This window comes from Rissa tridactyla, chromosome 2 (assembly GCF_028500815.1).
Source record: "Rissa tridactyla isolate bRisTri1 chromosome 2, bRisTri1.patW.cur.20221130, whole genome shotgun sequence".
NCBI classification, from domain to species: domain Eukaryota; kingdom Metazoa; phylum Chordata; class Aves; order Charadriiformes; family Laridae; genus Rissa; species Rissa tridactyla.
Window position 1 is genome coordinate 22,520,389 of NC_071467.1, and position 26,706 is coordinate 22,547,094.

General features: G+C 36.6%; 1 protein-coding gene across 3 annotated transcripts in view; it reads right to left on the bottom strand.

Annotated features, from left to right (window-relative positions):
- Positions 1 to 26,706, bottom strand: part of RIMS2 (regulating synaptic membrane exocytosis 2) — a 490,283-nt gene that overhangs the window by 353,075 nt on the left and 110,502 nt on the right. For all 3 annotated transcript variants that reach the window (XM_054192248.1, XM_054192250.1, XM_054192247.1), the window contains one exon: positions 9,406 to 9,716. In XM_054192248.1, the coding sequence (XP_054048223.1) occupies positions 9,406 to 9,716 (311 nt within the window). The remainder of the gene's footprint in view (positions 1 to 9,405; positions 9,717 to 26,706) is intronic.

The window sequence follows — 26,706 nt, forward strand, 5'->3', positions numbered from 1 at the left end:
TGAAGATGATACACTTGCTGGGGTCTCTGATAGCATTTCCAGGAAGCCCAGTGCTGCAAAAATGGGCACTTTTTGATGCCGCTTTCTGAAACACCAGGGCATCATTACAGGGCACAGTGCTGCACAGTGCAGAGATGTCAGAACAAGCCGCATATACACAACCCACTGCGTATCATACGTAGATATTACCTTGGATTTTAAAACTCCACTTTAAGAGTCACTGACTTGAGGTCACCTACATTTTCTACTTAACTTGAAATGACATTGTACTGCACTACTTTGCTGAAATGGGTAACTATTCCTTTAAAGTGTCTGTGGCTGTCTTCCTTTTGGTTAGTAAAGAACACAGCGAAGCCTGTTTTCACCAAAAGGCATAAAAACAATATTTTTCAAAGCTTAAGAGAGAAGCGTCCACTCATTTTACCACAAATCTGAAAGGACACTTATAAGTCCTTGCAAAATTGTTGGAAATTGATGAAGAGAGGTGAGCTGGAGCTCGGGGAAAGGAAAAAAAATGGGTTAGAGAAGAAAAGAATATCTGTAAGGGAAGGAATACCATGGATATATCTTTGAAAACACTTCCAGTGTTTAGACAGAGTTTTGTAAGAACTCACACCAGTGAAAAAGATATGATGAAAATGAGCTAATAAAATAAATAAATAAATAGATAAATACATTCCAGAGTAAACAAAGGGACAAACAAGGATTTGGCTTGAAGAAGGGGCAGAAAAAGGAAAAGAATAATCATGCTAAAGACAAGGCAGAAAACAAAATGGTATTGCTTAATAATGTAAATTTTAAGTATAACAATATGGTCACCCTGGTCCTATTAAATTCACTTTTTAGTTATATTTGTTCCTCAGGTCTGACTTAATAAAATAGATTGACATTTACTAAAATTATTAAACTTGCCATGTAAAAGATAAATGACAACTAAATTGCACTACAGAAGTGATTGCTTTATCATTTGTGACTTCTAGAGGCACAAAGAAAGAGTCAAAGAAAGAATTTGTACCAGTAACAATTATTCATTCTCATTTTTTATTTTAATTCAGTCTATATGGCTATGGTAAAAAGTATGAAAATAAAAGGCCATTCATTGAATTGCCTCCTGCAGATTCCAGAACCACTTTGCTGCCAGAAACTACAAACTTGAGTTAGCAGAGTCCTTTATTAAATGTTAGCCATTTCCCTCGGCTGCACTTCACAGATGTGACTTATTCACCTTTACACACTGATTTTGTAAATATGGAACTCAAACAAAACCTGTTATTTATACTTCTTAAGATAAATTAGCCTCCAAAGAACAGAGCACAGCCCAGCTAAGGATTATGAACACACAGTGAGCTCTAACATTCATGTTTGTGCAAGGTCAACAAAACAGTACTTTAAGAAGACATAGTCAACCCAGAAAGGTACTGGCCTTATTAATTTAAAAAATTAAAAATGTTACTACCCTCAATTTTTTTTCTGGCATAGCTTGCTTTCAGGGTCAATTTAGCTAAAATCAAAACTACATTTAATTCCATAAATGTTAGCTGTAGTTAATACTTAATAAAAATATTCAGTATTTTCATACATCTGAGATCTGTGTTTACAGATTTAGATTATTAATGGTCTTTTAGCACGGTTAAAGACATAGCTGTGATATACAGAAGCATAACACTGCAACTGAAAGCCAAACTCCACTTCACAGATAACAAATATCATCATGGAATGTCAAGATTTCCTTGAGCTCATTCTGCTGTGTAACAGTGAGAAAAGTCAAATAGTCAGTGCTAGCTTTCAGTATATAGTATGCAACAAATATGTATAATTAAGAAAAAAATCAACTAATCAGTAACAGTAAGCAAAATACAAACATCATGTTGCAATGGAATTATTTTTGAAAAGGCACTTTACAGTAAATTATGAAAATGAAATTCCCTAAAACCAACATGAGATTTGTTCGCTGCAGAGAATGATTGCTGCTCAGTTCAGATTGTCACTTAAAGCTGGAATTCAATCTCTTTTTTATGTGTTTAATTAAAACACTCTTTAATCTTTGAAAAAAAAAAAACCCAGCAGTTTTAGAGTACTTAATAAAAAATAGGTTAGTTCTGCTGCATTTAGGGAAGTTTCCTCTTCCCTTTCTCTCTTCTCTGAACAGATTAGTTTTCCCTAAAAAAAGGATCCCAAATTGTACCTACTGCTGGTCAGAGGCCCAACACTACTCAGATTCTACAGCTAGATAAAGGCTGGCTTAAACAACAACAACAAACAAATAAAAAAAAACCAAACAAACCCAGTCTTTCTTTTAATCATCATCAGGAAAAAATTAGGAACAGCTAGCTCATTGGTTGTTCTGCTACACTGAGAGGAATAACAGTGGAGGGAGGGAAGCAACGCACATCTCAGAAAAACCACACTGAAGGAACAGTGCAGCTGCATGTCCTGAATGCTGTGTTAGCATTGTCACTATTCACAGGAGCCGGAGGCCCACAAAACTGACATTAGGAAACAAACAGAATTGTACAAACAGTATTTTTTCTCAGAAGACAGACAGTTCTGCAAAGGTAATAGACAGAAAAAGCTTTCCAGAGGTTAGAATAGAATAAAGATGCTATAACCCATTGCAACCTATTAATAACAGGTAAACCCAGAGTATGCCGGTATAGGTATATGCCGGTATATATGCCGGTATAACCAGAGTATGCCGGTATAGTATAGGTAGTCCGGGCTGTTAACAGACAATGTTGGTACCATTTGGGAACTTCTTACAGAGACTCTGCATGAAGACATTACAGATGGTACCAAACACTTTACTCATCCTCATAAGTAGGTGTAGCTTAATCCTTGTTCTAAGTGTCTAATTATTTCATTAAAATTTCTGCAGTGAAGGATTTCTGACTTTCTTGGACCCAAGGTACTTCTTTTCAATAATTAAATACTGCATTTTCTCTGGCTCCCTTCCCATAAATTTTTATTGCTTCCTCTGGCCATAGCTATTATTAATTTCCTTTTTATGCCATTCCAGATTGAGACAGCAGATAAATGTAGCTTTATTTTCTACCTGAAAACTGGAATAGCCATGAAATGTTAATCCACACCCCTAAACCTATATGTAGAGGAATGAAATAATTAAAAGAGGACGTCTGTGAAGAAGAAAATAACTCGTTTGTTCTAAGTTATTACCTCAAAAATCACACAAAGCATACACTGAAATGGAAGACAGACACTGCAAGAAACAAAAGCAAAACTACTGAGACTACAGTTTTCAGATTGACATTGGTTTCACTTTACAGCTCCAAGGACTGACTATCAAAGTGGTGAAAAATGCTGGAACAGGAATAGGAAGATGAAGATAAAACCTTATTTGGATGAAGTTCAAATCCCATAAAACTTAAATCTTCAGTTAATATGTTAAAAATACTGTAGGGTATCTCTAATGCCCAAATTTTGCATCCTGTTCTAGCACCAGGGAAAGTCAGTGACAGCCCTTTGCAGTCATGCATGGAAAAGAATATTGATTCAATTTTAAACTCAACCTGAAAATACTTGTACAAAGTATTAGATTTATTCATGAAGTGAAAGAATATCATTATGCTTTCTCAACAATTGTGGGGTTTTTTACTGCAGTGGCCAAAATGTTAAAAAAATAAATTCACGTCAGTTAATTCTTAGAGAAAGAATTCTAAAAAATTTAGAGACATTGTTGTCCTTAATCGATACTTCTGGACACAAACTAATCTGCACATAGCATCGTCACTCTGCCTCTTGGATACCAACTCCCTTATTTTAAACACTGTATCTACATAATTCTTTTAGTATTTCTCCCTGTCTAAATATGTCAGCAGGTAAAAAAAACATAAGTAAAAAAGTTAAAATGCCTCTATTTCACTTGAGGTTGCTTTCAAATATGCTCAGTTTCCACAGGTCCAAGTAAAGATCGTATGCTTTTTTAAGACACCTGGGCTAAAGATCTCTTAACTCAGGTACTCAGCAATAGAAACAATCAAAATCAGAGGCTGCACTACAGTGCTGTGTTGCAGAAGAAAAATAGCAATAATCTTGGGAAATGGCCAGTTTTCAGACTTTCAGAAAGAAAAGTAATTGACTGAGTCTTTTTGCCATGTTTTCAATTGCAATAAATTACCACCAGTGACGTTCTCAGTATCAGTTGTTCATAATCCAGGAATTAAAGAAGAGCCATTTGAAAAAGATATAACATGAAACAGATGGACACACATTTTCATTTATTTAATTTATGCTGCTCTTTGATGTTTCCCAGCTACCTTATGCCTGATTGTTCCTCTCTCCTCCTCTTCCCTCTTATTTTGGTCTTTTTTCTCACTGTTCACACCCTGACATCCCCAACTGCAGTCCCAAAAGACAGAGCCTACGCTGCCAACTCATATTGGCGCTCCTTCCAAGAACGGAAGCAAAGGGACACAGGGGACCACCTTCATTCTCCTGCCATTGGTAACGCAATAGAATAAAACCTTCCTATGTGGGAAACCCGCGTATAGATTCCATAAAGAATATACGCACAAAACCAGCATCTTCAGACCCAAATAGCCTCAACAGTCTTGTTTGCTCTTACCCAGAATAAAATGCATCTTCCAAACCCACTATAGTGTGTGGAAACCACCATGCAAATCCTCTTTTTTCCTGAGATGAAGGAAAAGTGATGATAGAAAATGAACCCCTAAAATGCATGTATATCTTTGAAAGGAGAAGGGAAGGAGGACAGAAGGAGGATATATTTTATCTGTGTCTGATGGCCTGGAAAATAAATACTGCTGTTGTGCAACTCTGCAGCTGCTCACTCTCTCAATTTGTTGTTTTCTTTCTGTTTTTTATGATTTAATCTCATATCTTTACAGTTAATCTGAAAAGGGTTCGGGCAGCTTTATTCATTAGTCTTGCTCCAAATCATGATCTTACAGATCATGATCTTTACAGATACCAAGAACTAATTCTCTTTTTTTGACAAGCCTCGCCTTCTGATAGACGCAGCAATGATAAATTGACTCAACAAACATTCTCACAATATTTTAACTTTTTTTTTTTTTTTTTGCATTGAATCTCATGAAAAGTGTCTCTGAGGAGAGCTTTTCTTCCAGTAATAGAATGCATGACAAATATATATTGTAAACTCAGAGCTAATATTTTCAAATTTTGGAAAGCATTTTGGATTCATACAGGAGAGATTGGGGGAAAAAAACAACAACAAAAAAAACCCAAACAAAAAAAAAACCAAAACCAAACAAAACAAAGCAACCCAAAACACTCAATCATTCCCATCTACCTGAACTAATTTCAGATAGGCATTAGATTAGAAATAGTTATGTCATCATAACCTTGCACTTGGAAGATGCATGTGTTGTTTCTTAAGAGAGCTACTGCTTAAAAAGGATTGTGAAATGCCAGGTATGTAGAAAAAAGGTTTGTGAAGCAACACCTCTAGAATGTCACAAAAGATTTAAAATTTAAAACACTGAATTCATATGTGGAAAATGACTGAAATGATCCTTCCAAGAGCAAGAAAAATAATTATGTTACAACTCAGGCACTGCAACACCACCTAAAGATCTAACAATTCAGGCAAACAGAATGACACATAAAAAAGCTTTGTATCAACATTAAGGTTCCCTGCTCCCCAGTTTTTATTATTAGGATGTTATACACATTTTAATAGGACATTATAAACATTTGCTTTGGCTTAAGCTTTGGAATGAAGAAATCAACCATTTCACAAGCTGATTGCCTGCTACAAAATGCCTGAAAAAAGATTATGCCTATTCAAACAATTTTGTTGCTAGAAAGAAAACATAATGTATTGAATTATGAATAATGTAGGTCTTGGAAACAACAGAGTACATGAATGCTTTTGATCAAAATAAAATAAAAAGGATTCTTTTGTATAATCCAGAATTAATGTGAAATTGGATAGCAGAAATCAAAGAATTGCAGTGTACACAGCCACAAATCTACCATCTGTACACAGCAGACCTCAGAATGGACCTTCTGAGCCTACAGATTACATCATAGATTAATATTTTGCATTTCTTTGATTCACATAATTTGGCAGTTTTCACAGAGTCCAGTGTTATACTACATCAGCATCCGTACTCTGCTCACAAAGTCTGTGAATACCACTATATATGGTTACTTCTAAACTGCCCTTAGCATAAAATTTCCATGTGGCACAAATTATGCTAGTCTCATCTCAAACAGTGTCAAATATAAGATGGTCAACTACTGAAATTAATGTAACACTGGATCCTACAGTGTGGCTGCTGTCCCTGCCTTCTCCATGGGTTTACTACACAGAAAGCAGTAAAAACACTGTAAGGCAGATTATAAATATTGGATATGAACTAGAATAAAATTTAATGATGGAAAACTGTTCTGCTGGTGGTAATTACAAGTTGCTCCTGAATAGTTTTTGACTTCTCTTTTCCTCTGTAATGGATCCAATACAAGAAAAACCTCCTTGGAGAACATGCAATCCAAAATCATCCCAGATTTTTTTAAGACAACGAATCTCAGATCAGTCCAAGAAGATCTATAATAAAGTACCTCCCCTGATGCAACTTGGGGCTGTTTCCTCTTGTCCTATCATTTGTTACTAAGGAGAAGAGACCGACCCCCACCTCTTTACAGCCTCCTTTCAGGTAGTTGTAGAGAGCGATAAGGTCTCCCCTCAGCCGCTCCTCGTAAGACTTGTGCTCTAGACCGCTCACCAGCTTTGCAGCCCTTCTTTGGATGTGCCAGAAGCCTTTAGGAAAAGCTATATGCAATTACTCAACCACAACTGCAAGTTTCAAAGGCACAAAATGAATTTTCTTAATTTGTTCAATAATAATCAATAGAACATATATGGATTTATAAATTTTAATATCTATGTGTGCCTTCATTATAAAGATAATAATATATCATCTTCTGTTCTTAACAGTGGTTGAATATAATAAAATTGTAAGCATTCCCCGTATCATTGCTGAGAGTAGCAATAGCACCACAGCATATACAGGTCCAAACTTAAGGCCTATCCATCCTTCAGTTCTGGGATGGTCTCTCTCAAAGATGCTGATACTCTCCTCTAAAGGCCCATTTGAGCAATCAGACATTGATTGGGCATCAAGGAGGACTCTTTTTCATTACCTCCAACAAAGGAGAGACAGTTAATGTGAGGAACATTAGGGAAGAAAATTATTCAGAAGACCCTGTAACCTTCAAAAGCATGTCATATATATTATAAATATATTCTCAGCATACTTGTGTACATTAATAAGGAAACATTAGTATTAGTATCCAAATAAAAAAGGAAGAGGATAATCACTGAAAAAACAATCTGGATTTAAATAATATTTTGAGTCAAAGTGATCACAATCAGCAGAATTCTTCTGCTTTTATGCACAGTCTACGTTCCTCCTGTTGGTATATATTACTTTATACTGTCCATGTTTATAATACAGCCCCACTTAGGGTAAATGCATATTACATATCTGAATTACATATTTATTTCTATATCCCTCTCTCTTTCTGCATGCATATTATATAAAAACACTTTCAGAGTTGAATTATTGCTGAGAACAAGAAGGGGTTTTGGTGTGGTTTTTTCATCACATTATGTATAACTCCATTTTCCTGGCAAAATTAAGGAAAAAAAAAGAACCACAAGAGAATCAGTCTTTCTCTCCTGCTCCTTAGCATCAAGTTAAGCTGCCAGCTGTATTTCTCAGAGACTATCCACATAACTGAGGAGCACTCAGAGCAACTACGTACTGAACCCATCAGCCGAAATCAGAGCAAAGGGCAACAGGCTGAATAAGTGAAACAGAAAAGGTTAGATTAATTACATCCAATTTGTTCCCAAATAAGACCAAAAATAGGAAATAAAATATGATGGAATACAATAGGTGAGGGAAAAGGAAAACAATTTTAATTATATTAGCCGTAAAAGATATTATAGCTGTCTAACTTGTTTCAAGCTTGAGGAATAAATATTGTAACGAGGTCATAGCTGGGCAGAAGAGGAAGGCTGCCAGATTGTACTGTCTGGCTGCCAAATTCCAAGGCAGGTGGAGGTCCCTGGAGAGAGAGGGTATCATTTCCATGGAAACACACGAGCAAGCTCACTCTTCTTTCCCTTCCTGCAATATTTAAAGTTCTATCCCAGTCTTGCTTAGAAAGAAATTAAACTTATTCAATGAAACACTTTTTACTTTTGTGTTCCAGTAAAATGTAGCTGCAGAGGTTGAGAGCTTTCTGGTGCCTTTTGGTACAATCCCATCAAGAAAAAGGGAGAGAATTTCCAGCTCCAGCCTCTGGCTAAACTAGGTCTTACTACATCAGTGCTGAAACAGACACAGTTTCAACCAATGCCAAGTAACACTGAGATAAACCAGTGAAGAAAAAATTTTAGAATCATAGAATCATAGAATTGTTAGGGTTGGAAAGGACCTTAAAGATCATCTAGTTCCAACCCCACTGCCACGGGCAGGCACACCTCCCACTAGATCAGGTTGCTCAGAGCCCCATCCAGCCTGGCCTTAAAAACTTCCAGGGATGGGGCTCCCACCACCTCTCTGGGCAACCTGTTCCAGTGTCTCACCACCCTCATGGTGAAGAACTTCTTCCTCACGTCCAGTCTGAATCAACCCATCTCTAGTTTTAATCCATTCCCTCTAGTCCTACCATTACCCAGCATCCTAAAAAGTCCCTCACCAGCTTTCTTGTAGGCCCCCTTAAGATACTGGTAGGCCACTATAAGGTCTCCTCAGAGCCTTCTTTTCTCCAGACCGAACAACCCCAACTCCCTCAGTCTGTCTTCATAGGAGAGGTGATCCAGCCCTCTGATCATCCTCATGTCCCTTCTCTGGACACGTTCCAGCACGTCCATATTTTCATACTAATGACAAGAAGTAAGAGCAAGAAACTGAGAAACCACGAAAAGACTCAGGTCATCACACAAAGATTTTTCTTCAATACTATATATTGCAAGTACTGTCAGATGTTTTACTTCAGTAGCCTGAACAGCCATCAGCTTCCATTAACCTGCTTTTTTGAGGCCTATTTTGGATTACTAAAATTCTGCTATAAAGTTAGTGGCCACAAAACAAATACGGTAACATTCTGTACAGTGCAATGACTATGATTTGACAAAGTTGCAGGCACATGGACAACCTCAGTCACACTGCAACTGTCATTTTCTGTGGGTTTTTTTTAATGCGAAGGAACAAAGAACACACATTGTCCACAACCATCTGAATACAATAAGAGATTCCTCAGCTGCTACTTTTTAGGATTGTTTCAAAAAGCACACTATATATTTTATAAGCTACAGAGTAAAAACAAGATAAAACTTTGTGGCATAAATTCAGAAGATCTTATCAGCATAAAAATTAAATACTTTCTTACCTGTCTGATGTTGTATCACTTGTTACTTGATGCTTTACTCCTGAACCATTCTTAATTGAGTCTTGTCTCGTGAGCCCTTGAGGTCTGCTTTTGTCCAAAACTTGTGTGGATACATCACCTGACGGTCCTTGGTACTGTGAATGCTCCTGCAGCTTTGCTTTTTTCTCTTGAGGTGCTTCCTCGTTCCGTAGACCTCTAACACCTTCTTGGTCAGGCTGCTGTGGTGCATTTGATCCACTGTTATAAAACCAGGCTCCTGATTTTGTGAGGATTTCTTGTTGTTTTCGGCACAAGTTACATACCCACATTACCTGTTCAGACATATGTAAATGGAAAATCTGTTAGCTTGTAAACACTGTATCCAAAGTTTTCATCAAGCATACATCAACTGACTGTTGCCATTTCCAAAGAATACTATTTTAATTCTTTCTATTAAAATTACAATAATTTAGCCACAGCACAATAAAATATGTCTGTACAACCTTCCAGGAAATTGTTTTAGAAAAAAATACAAACACAAAAATACTTTTATTCTACTTTTGCTTCATCATTTATAATGCAAGGGAAAACCACAGACAGTGGCCATGTACGTGAAAAGGATCTACCTATTGACATTCCAATGGCAGTAAATGTAAGATTGGAAAATGAAGACTATAGGTTGAGGATGATAGGATGATAGAAAAAAGAAAGGAATAAAAAATTCATTAAACATTCCATCCATTCTCTTACTAAGTAAGAAACTTTGGAATAGATCCTGTGCTGTTGCAAACAAGTAATTTTACAATTCTTCAAAATGCTCTGCGGATTTACTTCAGTGGTTTTCTGTATTTACATGAAGAAGCTGACTTCAAGAACTGACTTGATTTTCGAAGCTACTGTAAATGAAAGCCATTTTATAAATAAAGAAAAATATCTCCATTTCATAGACAAGATTTAGCTTTCACTGTATTCTTACTAAATTGTTAAAATGATTGCAGCTTCCCAGTTGTGAGATCCTGCGCATAGTAATGAGATTGTTTAATATTCTAAAATGTACTTGCTTGCAAAGCTTTTGTATCTGATCACCTTAGTCACATGGCAGTGCAGGAAACTGCCAGTGCCAATTATCTGTAAGTTAATTTCACATTCAGTTCTTATGTTATATGAGAATGAATCAGGATGTAATGAAACAAATACACCAGACCAGTTATTAATACAATGGCATATTCAAACTGGTTATTGTGTTATCTTAAAATTTGGATTTTGTAGATGTAGATAGCATTAATTCACCACAAGTTTAGTCCTTCACTCCTTAATATTCATTTTTTTTCAGCCTGAACTCACCTTTTCTGTTCCTTATATATTTTTGTCTTAGTTCACAGACAAAATTGTATCATTTTTACTACATGTTCCCTGAATGTCTACACTCGGCCTTCAATCTAGTTATCATGCCTCCAGTTCTAATCCTACACTGAGCTGCCTCTTTTCCAAGGGTTTACAGTACAGGACACCCAAAGGCTTATATTAACGCTCTTCATTATTCTTTTAAAGGCAGCTAGCCAAATGGTTGAATTACATGGAAAATGTAGTTTCTGCCTCACAATACATCTAGCTCAGTCCACCAGAAAAGGTTTCAGAAGCTGCAATCTGCAGGCAGTTATCTAATAGATATCGAATAGAAAATTTGGGCCATGCTGTCTAGTCTAGTCTCACCAAAAATGTTTTGATGAAAGGTTCATATAGAAGGTTACTTGCATGCAGGGCTGTACTCAAATTAAACTCACTGACTCCCTCATTCACAAATTGCTGGGCTGGGGCAGGAAAAGGAGGTATCGCTCGCCCATTTAATGGTGGCAATATGCTTCATCCAGGTAAATTTCCTTCTTCTTATAGTGCTGATACTCCATCTTTGAAAACGCATGTCTGCTTATTTCAACAAGACAGAACAAGCTAATCAAAGCACTGAGGGTAAAAAAGAGAGACTCCCTGAGTAGCAGCTTGCTCTCTGAAGTAGGTTAGATGTTCTGAGAACAAAGGTCAGTCCTGTGTAGGCTTCAGGCCTGGCCATCATTCAAATACTCGTGTAGGAACAGGTCTGTTCTACCTTTGCTAATTAAGTTAGAAAATACGTGAAAGCTCCAAACTGAAATTTCAGCACCAAAGACGGAAGTATTTTTGCCCTCTAATCAATAGCAATTAAAAGCCTTTAATATTTCTGATTGGTTTGTACACAGCTGAAAGAAGTTTTAAACATTCCATATATGTGTCAGCGCAATGAAAGCAAGAGATCCGAAACAATTACTGAAGTATACAAATATATAACAATTTGAATGACTACAAGATAAAATCCCCCAAAGTTTGTGTGTGCTATTTTTCCTTCTATTAGTAGATGTTAAAATGTCACAAAAACTAGATACCACAGTCTAAACACTTGAGCGACTATGTCCTTGGCTGGCAGCCACGTTTTGTCCCAGGACAAAGCACTCCAGGATGACCAGTATTATTCCCTTGTACCCAACAGAATGAGAGGTCCTTCTGAATGAACATGATTTAATATCTCCTCCTCTAAAAGTAGAATCAGGAAGAGTACTCCTGACCTAACCTCTTCGTCATGACATACAGAATTTAGTGATCTGTTTCAACATAAATGGCAGCTCCTGCCAAACTGGGTAGGTGGCAATGTATAGCAGAAGAGAACAGAGCAACTGTCAGTGCTGTGAGACACATATCAAACAAGCAAACACTTTCTGATAAAAGTTCAACCAAACCAGTTCCTGATTAAACATGCTATGCCTATCTTTGTGTTCGCTATCTACTGTATCATCATCTGGTATTTTATCATCACCTCTACGTCTTGGAAGCTGTTTTTCACTGACTGTCAGTGACACTTTAAGGAAGACATCACATTATCTCCCAGGCCCTACTAAAGTCAAACTGGTTCCAACTGTTTCCATTGTGCAATGTTTCTTACAGAATGCCAAAATAATTGGGTCATACCTGCAGGAAACAATATGAGCACTTAAACTGAAAGCACCTCATGAGACAAAGAACATTATAAAAAAAAAAAAGAAAAAATCACTTAAGGTATTTCATGTTGGAAAAAAAGCAAACACGCAGCATGAAAAATGCACATATTTATGCATTTTGCAGAATTTTTTATGCCCTTTTATGAGTGTTTCATAATATGAAGCTAACACTTCTGATAAAGCCTTATTTCCAGTATACTTCCAACATGCGGACTTCCACACTGTTGACCCAAGCAGTTATAATTTTAGCTTCAAATAATCACACACGATGAGCAGAATGGCAACTGTCACACACACATAGAAATTTACGTGCCTTCAGTGAGCACCAAGAAATTCAAGCCTTTGAAAAGTACAGGACTAAACTGACATCTCCATTTTATTGTATCATGTAGAAGCATTCTTGCAATTTAAAAAATACTGGTAATTTACAGTGCAGACCTCTCAATTAAATGACAGACACACGTGTAAGATAGTGTCATAAGAGCACAGACAGGAAGGTGGCATATTCCTGGACAGGATTTCTGCTTCTGCCCCCAGGGGCCTGTGCAGAGCGCTCAGCAGCTCGCACACACGCAGAGCAGCTCTGTCCCCGCCAAGTCCCTGCCAGGACAGAGCACTTCATGTGACTGTGACAGCAGCCCAGCACAGAGGGGACGGGGAGACTACACCAGTGAATTGCACGCCTAGTACATGCATTCTGACATGTCTGCAAAGAAGAACACACAGAAGTTTCCCTTCTAAAACAGTCATTTAAAAAGGGCTAATGCCTTACATCAGAAATCTGCACTCTGAAGTCGGTACGCTACGTACTACACCCGTTTCCCAATCTCCTAACCTCTGAACAGTTCAACAGTCGCGAACACATTTTGTACGCAAACATCAGTGTTGCAATTTCTGGGTGTCAGTTGTTCTCAGCATGGGAACGCTGGCAATTTGAAAAGGAAAAAATAGACAAAAGTATGCTTTCCAACATCTCTGATTATTATTTAAGTACTAGTTTAAAACTACACTCTAAAGGGCTAGTGGTACTGTAGTGAGATGTGCATTTCGGTACAAAAGACTGAAACACCATCTAGTGCCTAGGATAAGAATTGCTGAAGTTCTTTTCAAATAAATTTCTCCTGTAAAGTGTGAAAATAACAATACAAAATTTATCTAGCCTGACATTTTCACATTATCTCTTAATTTAATTTGGGTTTTTTAGGAAAAAATTCTTTTTTTTATACAACACTGAAAAGAATAATTCAGAATTTGGATTAGACAGATTTACCTCAAACCTTCCATGTGCTTTCCATTCGTAAAAATTAATTCCAGACATGGAACAAACAAATTCTACTTCTTTTGATTTCTTTGCCAATTTGTACAAGATTATTCTATAATATGCTCTAACTTCTGCTAACACTCACCACAAAAGCTTTCATCACATACTATATAAGCACACCAACCCAAATTCTGCAAAACCTGCAATATCCAAATAATCAGCCATTTCACATCTACACATCAGATATAATTAAGGCACAAAACTTCACTCCTTTGTATTGTCCTAAATAAAGCATTATAAATTTGTCTAGCAGATTAAATTCTTCAAAACATATTTCACACACCCCTTTAAATTCAATAAAATAGAGAAGACTTATAAAGAAATTACGTCTGCAGACATTTTAAAGTAAACAAAAATGTTATTTAATAAAAATATATAGTATTACAGTCATTTTAATATTTTCAGATACATTACGTGAAAAGACAGCTAACTTACAAAATACCATTCACCGTTCCCCTAATTATACATGGCCTAACAGTAGCTTCTAAGAACAAAATGGAAATCTTACTTTATTTAAGGTTAGATTAAAAGGCACAATATATTTGATTACATATCAGCCTGAGTTTGATAGTTTTGGTGCTACAACCTAAGAAATAACTACAGCAAATCCTCATCAGTCTTCAGGACACTACTTTGAATGGCAGGTGTGCAGAGGTGCAAATTCCTACTGGCAGGCTTCCATACGACAGTAAGGTTTATTATTACAGGTTTACCAAATCTCTTAGAGTTCATCTGCTTGGCAGAAGCACATAATATATTAGCATTATATTAACTGTTGTGCTTTCTGCTACAGTTCTTCAGGAAACTTCACTTGCTGTAAATTCCTTTTTTTTGGTCCTCTTATTTTATGTAAGATACAATTCCTTAAACATTACACAAGGTAACAAGAATACAGTGTTGGAAGGAAAGGGGAGCAAAACAGAAAAGTAGGAAAACTCTTTGCTTGGGTCCAGCATCAAGGTAAGTAGTCATGTTTACTAACATACTAAAGTTAGTCCCTTTTTTTTTTTTCCAACCTGTCACAGATGCAAAACAACATCATTACATCATGGAGCAGTGCAATGTTTGAAGCCACTCCGTACCAAGTTTCTTCAAGGAAGGAGCACTTCATCTCCCATTAGTCACTATGTTGACTTGGAATAGACATTGCCAAATCAGCGTTGGCACTCAGTAACATTAAGTCAGCTTCCTCTGTACAGCCATGGAAGTTACGATAATATAGCTAATCTCTCTGCCTCTTTGGCTAATGTGTCCCTTGTATAAGTAGGGCTCAATAACTTTCCTTATGATTCTATGCTCATCTTTCCCCATTTCGCCTACTTGAAATAAAACAATGTTTCTAAAGAACTGTAAGTTTAATCTCCTGTGGGTCTCCTAGTTCTGGAACTGCACGGGTCACTTCGAACATTGTCTCCCCAGAAAATGAGATTGATCTGCTTTGGTGGTTATGTGTTTGTTTCTGAATACATAAAATCCCCAAAGTTTTATGGAATCATAGAAATGTTGGAAGAGACCTTTAAGATCACAGAGTCCAACCATAAACCTAACACTGCCAAGTCCACCACTAAACCATGTCCCTAAGCACCACATCTACCCGTCTTTTAAATACCTCCAGGGATGGTGACTCAACCACTTCCCTGGGCAGCCTGTTCCAGTGCTTCACAACCCTTTTGGTGAAGAAATTTTTCCTAATATAATCTAAACCTGCCCTGGTGCAACTTGAGGCTGTTTCCTCTTGTCCTATCGTTTATTACTTGGGAGAAAAGACTGACCCCCACATTGCTACAACTGCCTTTCAGGTAGTTGTAGAGAGTGATAAGGTCTCCCCTCAGCCTCTTTTTCTCCAGGCCAAATAACCCAAGCTCCCTCAGCGGCTCCTCATAAGATTTGTGCTCTAGGCCCTTCACCAACTTTGTTGCTCTTCTTTGGTCGCACTCCAGCAGCTCAATGTCTTTTCTGTGGTGAAGGACACAAAACTGAACACAGTATTCGAGGTGTATTTTCCAGTAAGACACAACAGCACTTAAGTTGTCCTTTCCAGAAGTAAAACTTTTTAATAGTCTGATATATTTTGATTTCTTGATATATTTTTAATGAAGCAGAAGCTTTTCCAGTTCATTTTCCTGCTCTGACTGTAGAGACAAGTCATCATCATGTAAACAGGAGGGCCTGTCCATCATCAATTTCTATTTTTCGAAGAAATCTAGAAATCTTGTTTTTCTTTTCCTGCTGTTTTCTTTCCAAACATCTATTCTTTTTTGAAACATGGTAGTTTTTCTCTTTTCTTTTCCAGTATCAATCATACTTTGAGCAGGATGCTGGACTAGATGTATCCCAGGTCACTTCCAAACCAAATGATTCTATGATTGTTTTTAACTGCATTTTGGTAACTATTTTTCTACATAAAAATAAATCCAAATAACTGTTCTAAGATCAACAGAACTACTCTGGATTTATTTGATTGTAACTGAGAACAAAAAGTCCTTGCAGCGGTTACAGTACTGTGAAATATACCTTGAAGATGGTTTAGGTTTTTATTTGATATCAATCAATTTTACTGCTTCTCTTTCAAAGCAAAATGAATCTGCAAGATTCCATATCCTCTAAAATAAATTAATAATATTACTGACATTGCATGGTAGCTTCTTCTGAAACTGCACTATAGCAAACAGAGATTGTATCTTAGTATTTACCCATTCAGCCCTACCTTATTCTTTCGACTATACCTGTGGGTTACCTTCACCCTTTGGTCACACCATTTCCTACTGTGAAATTAATGCATTTAGTCAATGAAGTATATTACAGAAGCAAACATAATCTCTGAATTTCTGACTGTTTTAAGAGTTGATAAACATTACCTGTTTTTCAATATTTTGCCACTAGTATGTGCTATGGTACTAACTTTCACTTTCATGCAAGCAAGAAAGTTATAATCAACCGGACCGACTGCCAAAACTGATATAATGTTTATTGGCCCTATATCCATACTAACACGGATACCCATCCCCCCAGATTGTATTAAATACACAAGGATTCCAATATCAGTTAATAAAAGTGGGGAAGCTTAAAATACTAGTACAAGACTAACATCTTTACATGTATTTTAAAGGATATGTGTATTTGCACACAAAAATTCTGAATACTGAGCGGGTGACCATACTACACATTTGCTCTGGACTTTGTGGTGAATGGATATATTATGTATGAAAAGTTATGATGGTCATAAACAACCCAGTCGGCAAAAAATGAGTATATCGCTTTTTGTGCATGAATTTGATACAATATATATGTACATAATTCTTTTAAGCATAAGAGAAGAATATCATAAGTTACTACAATTTTAAAAAGGTATACTCACTCTTTTGTACTAACGCTGTACTTATCACCCTAATGGGACAGTGCATCTCTCTTGTATCAAGTTTTTATTATCTTTAAGGTATATACTAGCAATTTCATTCATATGTTTTTCTAAACTCAGTAAGATATCTGACTAGGAAAACAGATTATTTATGTTCAAAAAAAGTGACAAAGACCTCCACATGCACAGCAGGACTAGAAACTGTTAGCTGGAACACTAATCTAGGTGGGTTAATATAAGCCAGAGCATATCCTTCCTAAAGTATAATGTATGAAAAGGAGTAGTTCCCATATAAAAGAACTGATTCTGCAAGACCTGTAAAGGCACTGATTTGCTTTTTTCATTATGGCACAGACACAACTCAACACTGTCCAGTCCAAAGTGTTTCTGATCAATGCCAATGGAAATTCCAGCACATTGCCATACTGACCATACACTCTTTCATGAGCTTTCATGATTTCATGAAGAACTAGATGGTGTAAAGACCTCCAGTGAGGAAATGCTAATGTGAAACTGGGTGTGATCTGGACATAGTACACACCAGTAAGTGTTAAGTCCCAGCAAATGCAGCTGTGCTGCTTCCTAAACAGAGTTGGTAAGTCCACACAGGGCAATGAGGGCTGATTAAATAAGTGTGGTAAGTTTTGGTATGAAAGAAACCTGCCATAAGTGAACAGAATCTGCAACATGGTTCCACAAACTCTTCCCTTAGCCTTGGAAACTTGCATAATTATGTAATATATTTAGAATGTAAAGCTGACCAAGCTCCACCTTTACCAATGATTCAGATTTGTAAGAATCTTAAGAAAGTAAGAGAACTGAGCATACATTTGCTGTCACTTTTCTCAGCAAGTTTAAGCTCACTAAATAAGAATATTGGCTAGAATGAAACCTCTATATTGATTACAGTTGCCTGCTGCTTCCAGCAATAGGATTTTATTTAATAACTATATAATTTAATTAAGTTCCATCTTAAAATTAACTAGAAATAATGAGGCAAAAATCTGTAAAAATGCTTTTCCAGGTCCTACAGCTACAATTGAAAGAATGCCTTTTAATATCTAGTGCTTATTTATTCCAAGCTAGTTTATTGCTATTTATTCTTGTACCAGTGTTGTCATTTAGTTTAAATAGCTCCTTTCTTTCCTCAGTGTTTGATGCCTGATGTTCTTGTAGCAACCAATCACATACCCTCTCTCCTTTCATTTTTCAAGACCAAACAGATTTTGCTCTTTCAGGCCCTGCCTATACTAGCAAGACATAACAATGTCACAGGGCCAGGTGCTGGCCCGTTAATTCTTACACTTCCTGGCACAGTTAGGCCTTTGCCAACCAGCATCTTTCACAGAACGCCAGCACGCAGTGTAGAAGAACAGCATGAAGCAGGAACTGCTCCTATATAAGCAGCTTGGGCACAGCAATCCTACTATGGAAAACAGAATTCAGGGGTTTTGACCAGGACTGAGCCACACAGGAGTCCCTGGCCTGTAGTTCAGAGTAGAAACTCTTATTAGTCTTTAAATTCCTGATTTTACGCTTATTGCTATTTAATCTCACTTGTTTTTACTCCTGGAGTTCACAAGGTCATCTGGTTTCTTATTATACAGTATCCTGTTGCTCCCCTGTACTGATAAGTATCCAAATTTGTGTCACCAAAGCATTTAATTATGGCATTCTTCTTCTCTGTGCCAAGGCCACTACTGAAAATATTAAAGATCTTCCCCAGTGCTAATGCTTGAAGAACACAGCTAGGAAGTTGCTTGCAGCATTCCCCTGTATATCATTATTCAATTAATCCTCCTTGTTTCACTTTAACCAGTAATATCTAGGTGGTCTTGTAACATTTAATCTTCTGTAAAGAAGTTACAGTTAACTGTTATACTCTAATCCCTAGCCATCTCTGCACACAAACTAGTTCCTTGAACTCCTCAATCGAACTGGTTTTGCCTATTTGTTCCCTTAATTCCTAAAAAATAATTCTCCTCTGTCGAGGAAAGGCAGTAAGATTTTTGGTAGAAAAACACAAATAGGCAGTTACAGATGGAGTACGGTAATATAAATAGACATTAGAATTACAAATTTTCCACAATTTTATAGCAAAGTGATTGATGCTAACAGTTCATAACACAAATCAAGGATGTTTGAAAATATTAAGTTTTATTTAAGAAGATATTATTACAACATTTTCTTATTTTCTTAAATATTTTTATAATAATTAATTCAGGCAAAATAACTACTGTGTTCCACAAGATTTGGCACACAATAGAAATCATCCAAATGACACTTCCAAACTGTTCTATTTCATAACGATTTTTACTTTCAAAGTCACTGGTAAAAATATTCGAATATTTTACCGTGACTTGATTTTAAGACTTTTGTTGCCCGGAAGTCTCAATTAGATGTTATTTATACCACTTTGTGTTCAAAGTTCTGTACTAATGCCACAGCTTCATTAAGGAATCAGCTAATAAAAATAACAAATGATCTACAGCACAGAGGTGCTGAGCATATTCATTAGTTAACACTTGTAAACTGCCTGAAGATGAATGGCACTGAATGTTCACAGGTTATTTAGTACTACAAGACATGATATCAACATCAACAGGAGGCCAAAAAGGGAGAAAATGTGACAGGACCACAATAAGCCTGGGGTCTTTATGCAGATGGCATTAAATTGAAGTCAACAGAACTACACCACATACATCATCTGTGTCATCACTCATTACTGAAATTGTCTGAGAAAAATGAAAGACCCAACTGTAATGAAATGTAACAGAATGGTAATAGAAAAATTGAGACGCTTATCATGCAGTTACTGTTGAATTGAAACCCACATAAACATTCTTCAACTTAACATAAACTTGCTGCCTAGACTCTAAGAATATAGTTACAGCAGCACAGCTCTCAGTGCAGGCTGCAAAGCTCAGCCAAGAAAATAAGACATATAGAATCACAGAATATCTCGAGGTGGAAGGGACCCATAAGGATCATTGAGTCCAACTCCCTGCTTCTCTCAGAACTACCTAACGCTAAACCATATGACTAAGAGCATCATCCAGACTCTCCTTGAACTCTGACAGGTTTGGTGCTGTGACCGCTTCCCTGGGGAGCCTGTCCCAGTGACCGACCACCCTCTCAGTGAAGAGCCTTTTCCTAATGTCCAGTCTGAACTTCCTGTGATGCAGCTTCACTCTATTCGTTCATGTCCTATCATTGGTCACCAGAGAGAGGAGATCAGCACCTCCCCCTCTACTGCCCCCCATGAGGAAGCTGTAGACTGCAATGAGGTCACCCCTCAGCCTTCTCTGGTCTGAGCTGAACAAGTCAATTGACCTCAGCTGATCCTCATAAGTCCTGCCCTGGAGACCCTTCACCATCTTAGTCACCGTCCTCTGGACACACTCTAATAGTTCAATGTCCTTTGCACATTGAGGCGCCCAAAACCGCAGACAGTACTCAAGGTGGTGTGTAGGGTGGGACAATCACCTCCCTCGACCGGCTAGCTATGCTGCGCTATCCGGGCTGGAATCTACACTGAGTTGAGTGCTACACATCTTTTGCCTACCATGAGATGCAGCCACAGTTAACCCTGACAGAACAGTAAGAAAATATAAGATTTAAAAAATGTTTTACATGTATGCCAGTATGTCAGTTTAATGACTTTCAAAACAGAAAAGGAGAATAAGAGTAGAAAAGCAACAGACTTAGTGACACCTAACACAGTCGGGTATATATTACTTGTCAATATGCGGAAGAGAACAATCGTATTTCACGAAAGGAAAAAGGACTTTATGTGCAATGAAATAAAGCTAATCCTTTTAATTCCAGTGTCAAATAATCCCCTTTGTTAGGAAACACATCTGGTAAATTGCCTACAATTCTACTTTATATAATTGACAATTCTCTGTGCTTCCTTCAAAATATCTATAAATTCCACATACACGAAGTCCTTCTGCTACTTCATCAGCCTGTTGAGGCAGGTAGGTGAATGCTTCCCCTCTGCTGCTAGTATAAATTAGCAGGCTTTGAAAGTGTTATTAGTGAGAATTACTGCCTTCCTGAAAATAAGTACTGCTTCACATTTCACTCAGATAATTGTATCTACAGTTTAACAACCACTTTCTGCTTTATTGTTCTTTCGCATCCTTCCCTCTTGCAAGGAAAGAGACATAGACGGTGGTAAAACCTTTCACATACACATTATGTGTATGTGAACTGACAGTATAAAGCAGAACAATGCAAAGTCTCATACCTTAAGTCATTCATGTCCTTCAAAACTCATAATATGAGAATACAGATGAAGTAAAAACAGGAAACAAGTCACAGACTAAGTGTCTTAAAGAATACCAATAACTGAATAGGCTAGTAATCTCTCTTCAAAAAAGCACACACAGTACAATTTCAGTTTGCAGCCAACAACTAGCAGACTTTTCAAAGGACATTACCTAAGATAGTTATACAGATAATTTAGTCCCGAAAAACTTTGCATCAGAATTTGAAGTTCTCATCAGAATAAAAGGCTTTCTAGAAGCATGTCCTGGAAACTATGCCTGTGCCTTAGAAATGACATGCAGTTTTCCTAACAAAGAGCATGTAGTTTGTTAGGAAATCTTTTTAAATATGCTGTGCAGTTATTACATTCCAGCTCACAGCTGGAAGCTTTTATCAGTTTACCTTGATAAACCACAATATTTTACTATTGTCATCTCCATGTGGCTTCTGCTTGTCCCTTCATTTTTTTGGCATACACTACAGACAATGTTGAGTGAAGCGAGTCAAGGTCTGTGGAGACACCACATGCAGCCTACATGAATGGGCTAGGTTAAATGTTTGAGGCTTCAGAAAGAAAAGTGGTTGAACAGGCACTTTTGTTGAGATTAAATCCCGACACAATGGTGCCTTTATGTAAGAATTTTTTATCTTCTCAGGATGTGAAGTTGTATGTGTTTTCATTCCCAATTCTGGACCAGACCTAACCCACATTTAACCACATTGAAAGTGAAGACAGCAGTCTATTTCTCTCTGATAGAGCCGCCCCTTTATTCCCTAACTGTTACATGTAAGTTTGTAACTGGTGGCATGCTCTACCTCAAATAATTGCCTACACAGCAGTCAGCTCCTGTTTTGTGGATTTAGGGCATGAAAAACCCCTTACCTAAGATAACTATATGACATGCAGATTAGAATGTGCTATAAAAGACACAGCATTATGTTACACTTTCGTAGAGTCAGATAAAAAGTAGAAGTGGAAATCATATGAAATGCTGATTTGGCAATATCATAATAAATATTTCTGGCTCCCTCTAGTGGGCTTTAGTCGTGTATCATGTTAGCAATGTTACAGCAGCACAGCAACAGTAAAAGATGCAACATTTGCATCACTTGTCTTTCTTGGGGTTTATTTTCCACTCTCTCTGTGTGGGTGTTTTTTCCCTCTTTTCTTTACAATTTTATTTATTTTATTTATTTTTATTATTTCTTTTTAATTAATAAACTGTTTTTGTCTCAGCCCATGAGTTTCTTTCTCACTTTTACCCTTCCAATTGTCTCCCCCATCCTGACTGGGGGGAGTGAGCGAGCGGCTAGGTGGTGCTTAGTTGCCAGCCGGGGTTAAACCACAACACAGGACAACAAAGCTTCTATTCCACAGTAATACTACTTTTTATGAACTTAAAATAGTAACAACTAAGGTCATTGCCTAAGTAGCATGTTTGCAATGCTTTCTAATTAACTAGTAATTAAATCTACTAATTAAATTAATTACTAATTAAATCTAGTAAAAGGTGGGATATATGGGATGAGTCTCAGTAACTTGATTATATCCTCAGGCTTTAAGAATAGTAGCCACAGCTCCCTCACTGGACAACCACAATTGTAAGATCTCATTGCAGAATTTTCAAATGATGAGGAAGAAGAACCCAACTTGCCTTTTTACATTTCGTATGACGTCATGAACTTTCTGAAGGACTGCTTTAAGGTTTATTGTAACTAAACAGAATCATATAACCAGATCTAGACTAAAGGATTTTGGTATGCGTGGTAAGAGTTCTGAGTAAAAAAGAGTTCATGAGTAAAAAAGGATACTTCACATCTAGTAGCTTCAAAAAACCTATGCAAATTACATCAGGGCTGTCTAAAAAGAAAAGTTCCATTAATGCCCCAAATTCAGTGTGGGATTCCTTCTCGTGTGCCAGGGCTGCTGCTACTGAGGTAAGAAATACTGGCTTTGGAGAGGTCAATAAGAGGAAACTCACAGATTTATATGCAGCTCTTCTCCTTTGGGCATAGAGACACACCCTTTTCAATTCAGCATCAGCTGTGAGAACTACTGCACTCTTGAGGGAAAAATAGGAGAGAGCCCGCAGGTGTATTTACAACGTAAATTACAAATTTACAATATACGAATATCATCTAGCTTTGTCTTTCCACATCAACAGATCTGAAGAAAACACTTTCCCAGGTTAATTAGAGGCTTGAGAAATGTAAATCACGACAGCGTCTCGCCTACTGAGAGCATTATCAGTGACAGGAAGAAGGTGGCACACTGGGACAGCGGGTTTGGATCAGTCATGTCTTCACCATCCTTGAAGGAAGTAATGCTGTGTTTCCTATGCTTACTAATTTCATCACTGCAGAGTACATCCAGACTTACGGTACTATTATTCTCAGTTGGCTCAGACACTGTATGCTTTTAAATCAAATGCATACTTTTGCAGTTATCTTGTTAAAATTTTATTTAGGAACATTTTTTGACAAAAGTATCACTAAGAACTGAAACAGTGACTGATCACAGAAGTTTTATGAAACTTCTGATTTAAAATATATCTTGCAGCAGGTAATTTCTGAAGGACATACACTTCACAGATGTGCTCTACAGTTTATACACAAAGCAAAACCAATATATTTATGTTAGGGCCTGGATCTGAATCATTAAAGGACCCAGGTAGTCCACAGCCACCTTTGTTCAGCATGTGGACTATGCTCTATAGGAAGGTTCAACTAACAGAACCCCATGCTGATCTGAATGGTAACCAGTAAATAAAAACCTACCTATTTAAAAATCACTGAAAAGGACCATGTTTTACTACGAAAGGTAATTGGTTTCATTTGCAAGAGGTTTTCTTTAAATAATACCCAGATAATTTGTGCTGGTGTTCTACTAAACATGAGAAGGAAAGATTAATAAGTAACTGAAAGTTACAGGAAAAGGAAAAGTATGATAAGGCTTAGATTTGTTCTTACTTCATATTTAATTTTAAATTTGTGACAACTACAATAGAAGTATCAGAATCCTATTCACAATACAAAATGTATCTATGAGATTTTATTAAGCTTTTGGCACAATAAAACTACAGAAGTCTAATGTTGCAGGCCGATAGCTATTTTATTTCAAAGTTCTTTATAAATAGTCAGTTAAGATAAATAAATGAAGACGCTATGAAACAAAAATAATCATATTAATCTAGAAAGAGTTGAGAAACACAGATTACCGCAAAAAAATCTCTTTGCAACATGGTTCATAATAATAAAGCATTTTCTCTTGAATAAAAAAATAACTTTTTTAGACATTTTTAATGAGCGCTTGAGATTGGTGTCTGGATCTATAGGCTAAATTGTGAGCTGATTTTCACTTTTTGCTATAAAACAAATATGTGAATAACAATGCAAAAAATTATGCTCTTCCCAAATGACTGAGGCCAGATATCCACTATAGTGTGTTTTATTTGGCCTCTCTGAATTATGTCCATGACAAAAAGAAAACAAAACCAGGATTAGATAAAACTAAAAAATAATTTAAAGCCGATTAAGAGAGAGACATATGAATTTCCTTCCCACGTACAGAGAAAAAACAATTTATTAAAGAATGTATATAATCATCACGGTGCTAGAGTTTAAAAATAAACTAAAATGAACTAATACTGAATGCAAACAGACAACTAGACGATTGTACACAACAGGAGAAAAAAGCATTTGAGCCCTCTCTTCAATGTAGAGGTAAAAGTATTCTCATCTCTTGGAAAGTTACCATACATTGCCTACCTAGAACTGTAAGAAATCCAAATGGTTAACAACAATAAATATCACCTTTCATAATCACATGACCAAGTATCTGAGAGCAAGAACACCTTAATTAACCAGGTCATGACTCTGAAGTTATGTAGCAATTACACTGAAACTGAAAGATGAACAGGTTAAATGAACGCTAGTGATTAACACTGCCCAAGAAGTTTAAACATTTAAAGATAAATGGGATGTGTACCTGTATACATAGTAAACTAAATGACTAAGATTCTAACTTCAGTTAATAAAGATACATCTACAGTTCCATCAGTATAAAAACACTAGAGATTTATTTTGTGAAAGCATATTATCCCCAACATCAAACAGAGCTCCTGTAATTTTTTTTTTATGAATTTGGTTTAAAAAGCATAGTTATTTTATTTCTTGCAGGTCTAAAATGACAAGAAGGACTTGTGAACTGCATGAAACTAATTCTCAAAAAACTACAAACATTAGTACACATCAATTGACTGAAATTGAATTAGCTACCTGAAATCCAGGCTTTTCCGTAGATCTCCTTGATGCTGAATGAGGGCATCTTTATAATAATTCAAACCAAGGAATTTTTAATTTTCAAATACCCTCCTATTTATACTTCCTAGATGACATCTCGTTTAAACACAGTATTTTTCACATTTATTTAAATTTCTCCATGAATGCACTCAAGTCCAATATCTGCTGAAGTTGTCTACATGAAGTCATTCATACTATGCTGAATAATTGTCTTGCCTGTGAATCCAATATTTGATATTTTCGCCATACAAATTCCTTTTTTCATAAAGCAGATCTAACCAGCAGACAATATTAACCCAGGTACAAGGCCTTTTTCATTTAATTCCTCAACCTATCAATAAACTGTTCCTTGAAGACGCTATATAAATAAAGCCCTAAGTAAACAATTGAGGGAAAAAAAAAAAACCACCACCTTGAGAGGTTTGCCGCTTTACTCTATTACTAGCAATGTCTTCATTATTTATATATATAGGCACTGGTTTCCAGCCACTGAAGCTGAATCTAGATAATTAAACATTTATACCATCCCCTGCTGTGCCATAATGTCTAACTGTGTCCAAAGAGTCCTAGGTGTGCTGTTACACACCTGGGACTGCAACAAGGAATTTGCTGAGCTACCTTTGATAAAGGTCTACACCTGGAACTTAATAGCACATGATATGGTTTCTGAATATTGCAACAGGTGGCAAATATAACTTACTGCTCAGGAACTGTTTCATCTTCTGGTTCCAGAATTGCAAATAGCTTTATTAATTTGAACAAAAATGAAAGCAAAAATCTGTTGATGTGATAAAGTATATAGTGTTATTACACTGTTTCCATACACATTTTAAGATAAAATTATTTTAGGATAGCCTAAAGAAGAAATTATAGGAAAATGGATCTATTTTGCCCAATTTGAAATTAAAAGATAAATTTCTAGTGCTATCAGGATAGAAAAAAATCACATAATAAAATAGTTAGCAAAATGAAAGCCAGCCCTTCTAATTCCACCAGGCTCTCTCTAAATCAGCTCTAATGGTTTTCAGAAATTCAGTACCATC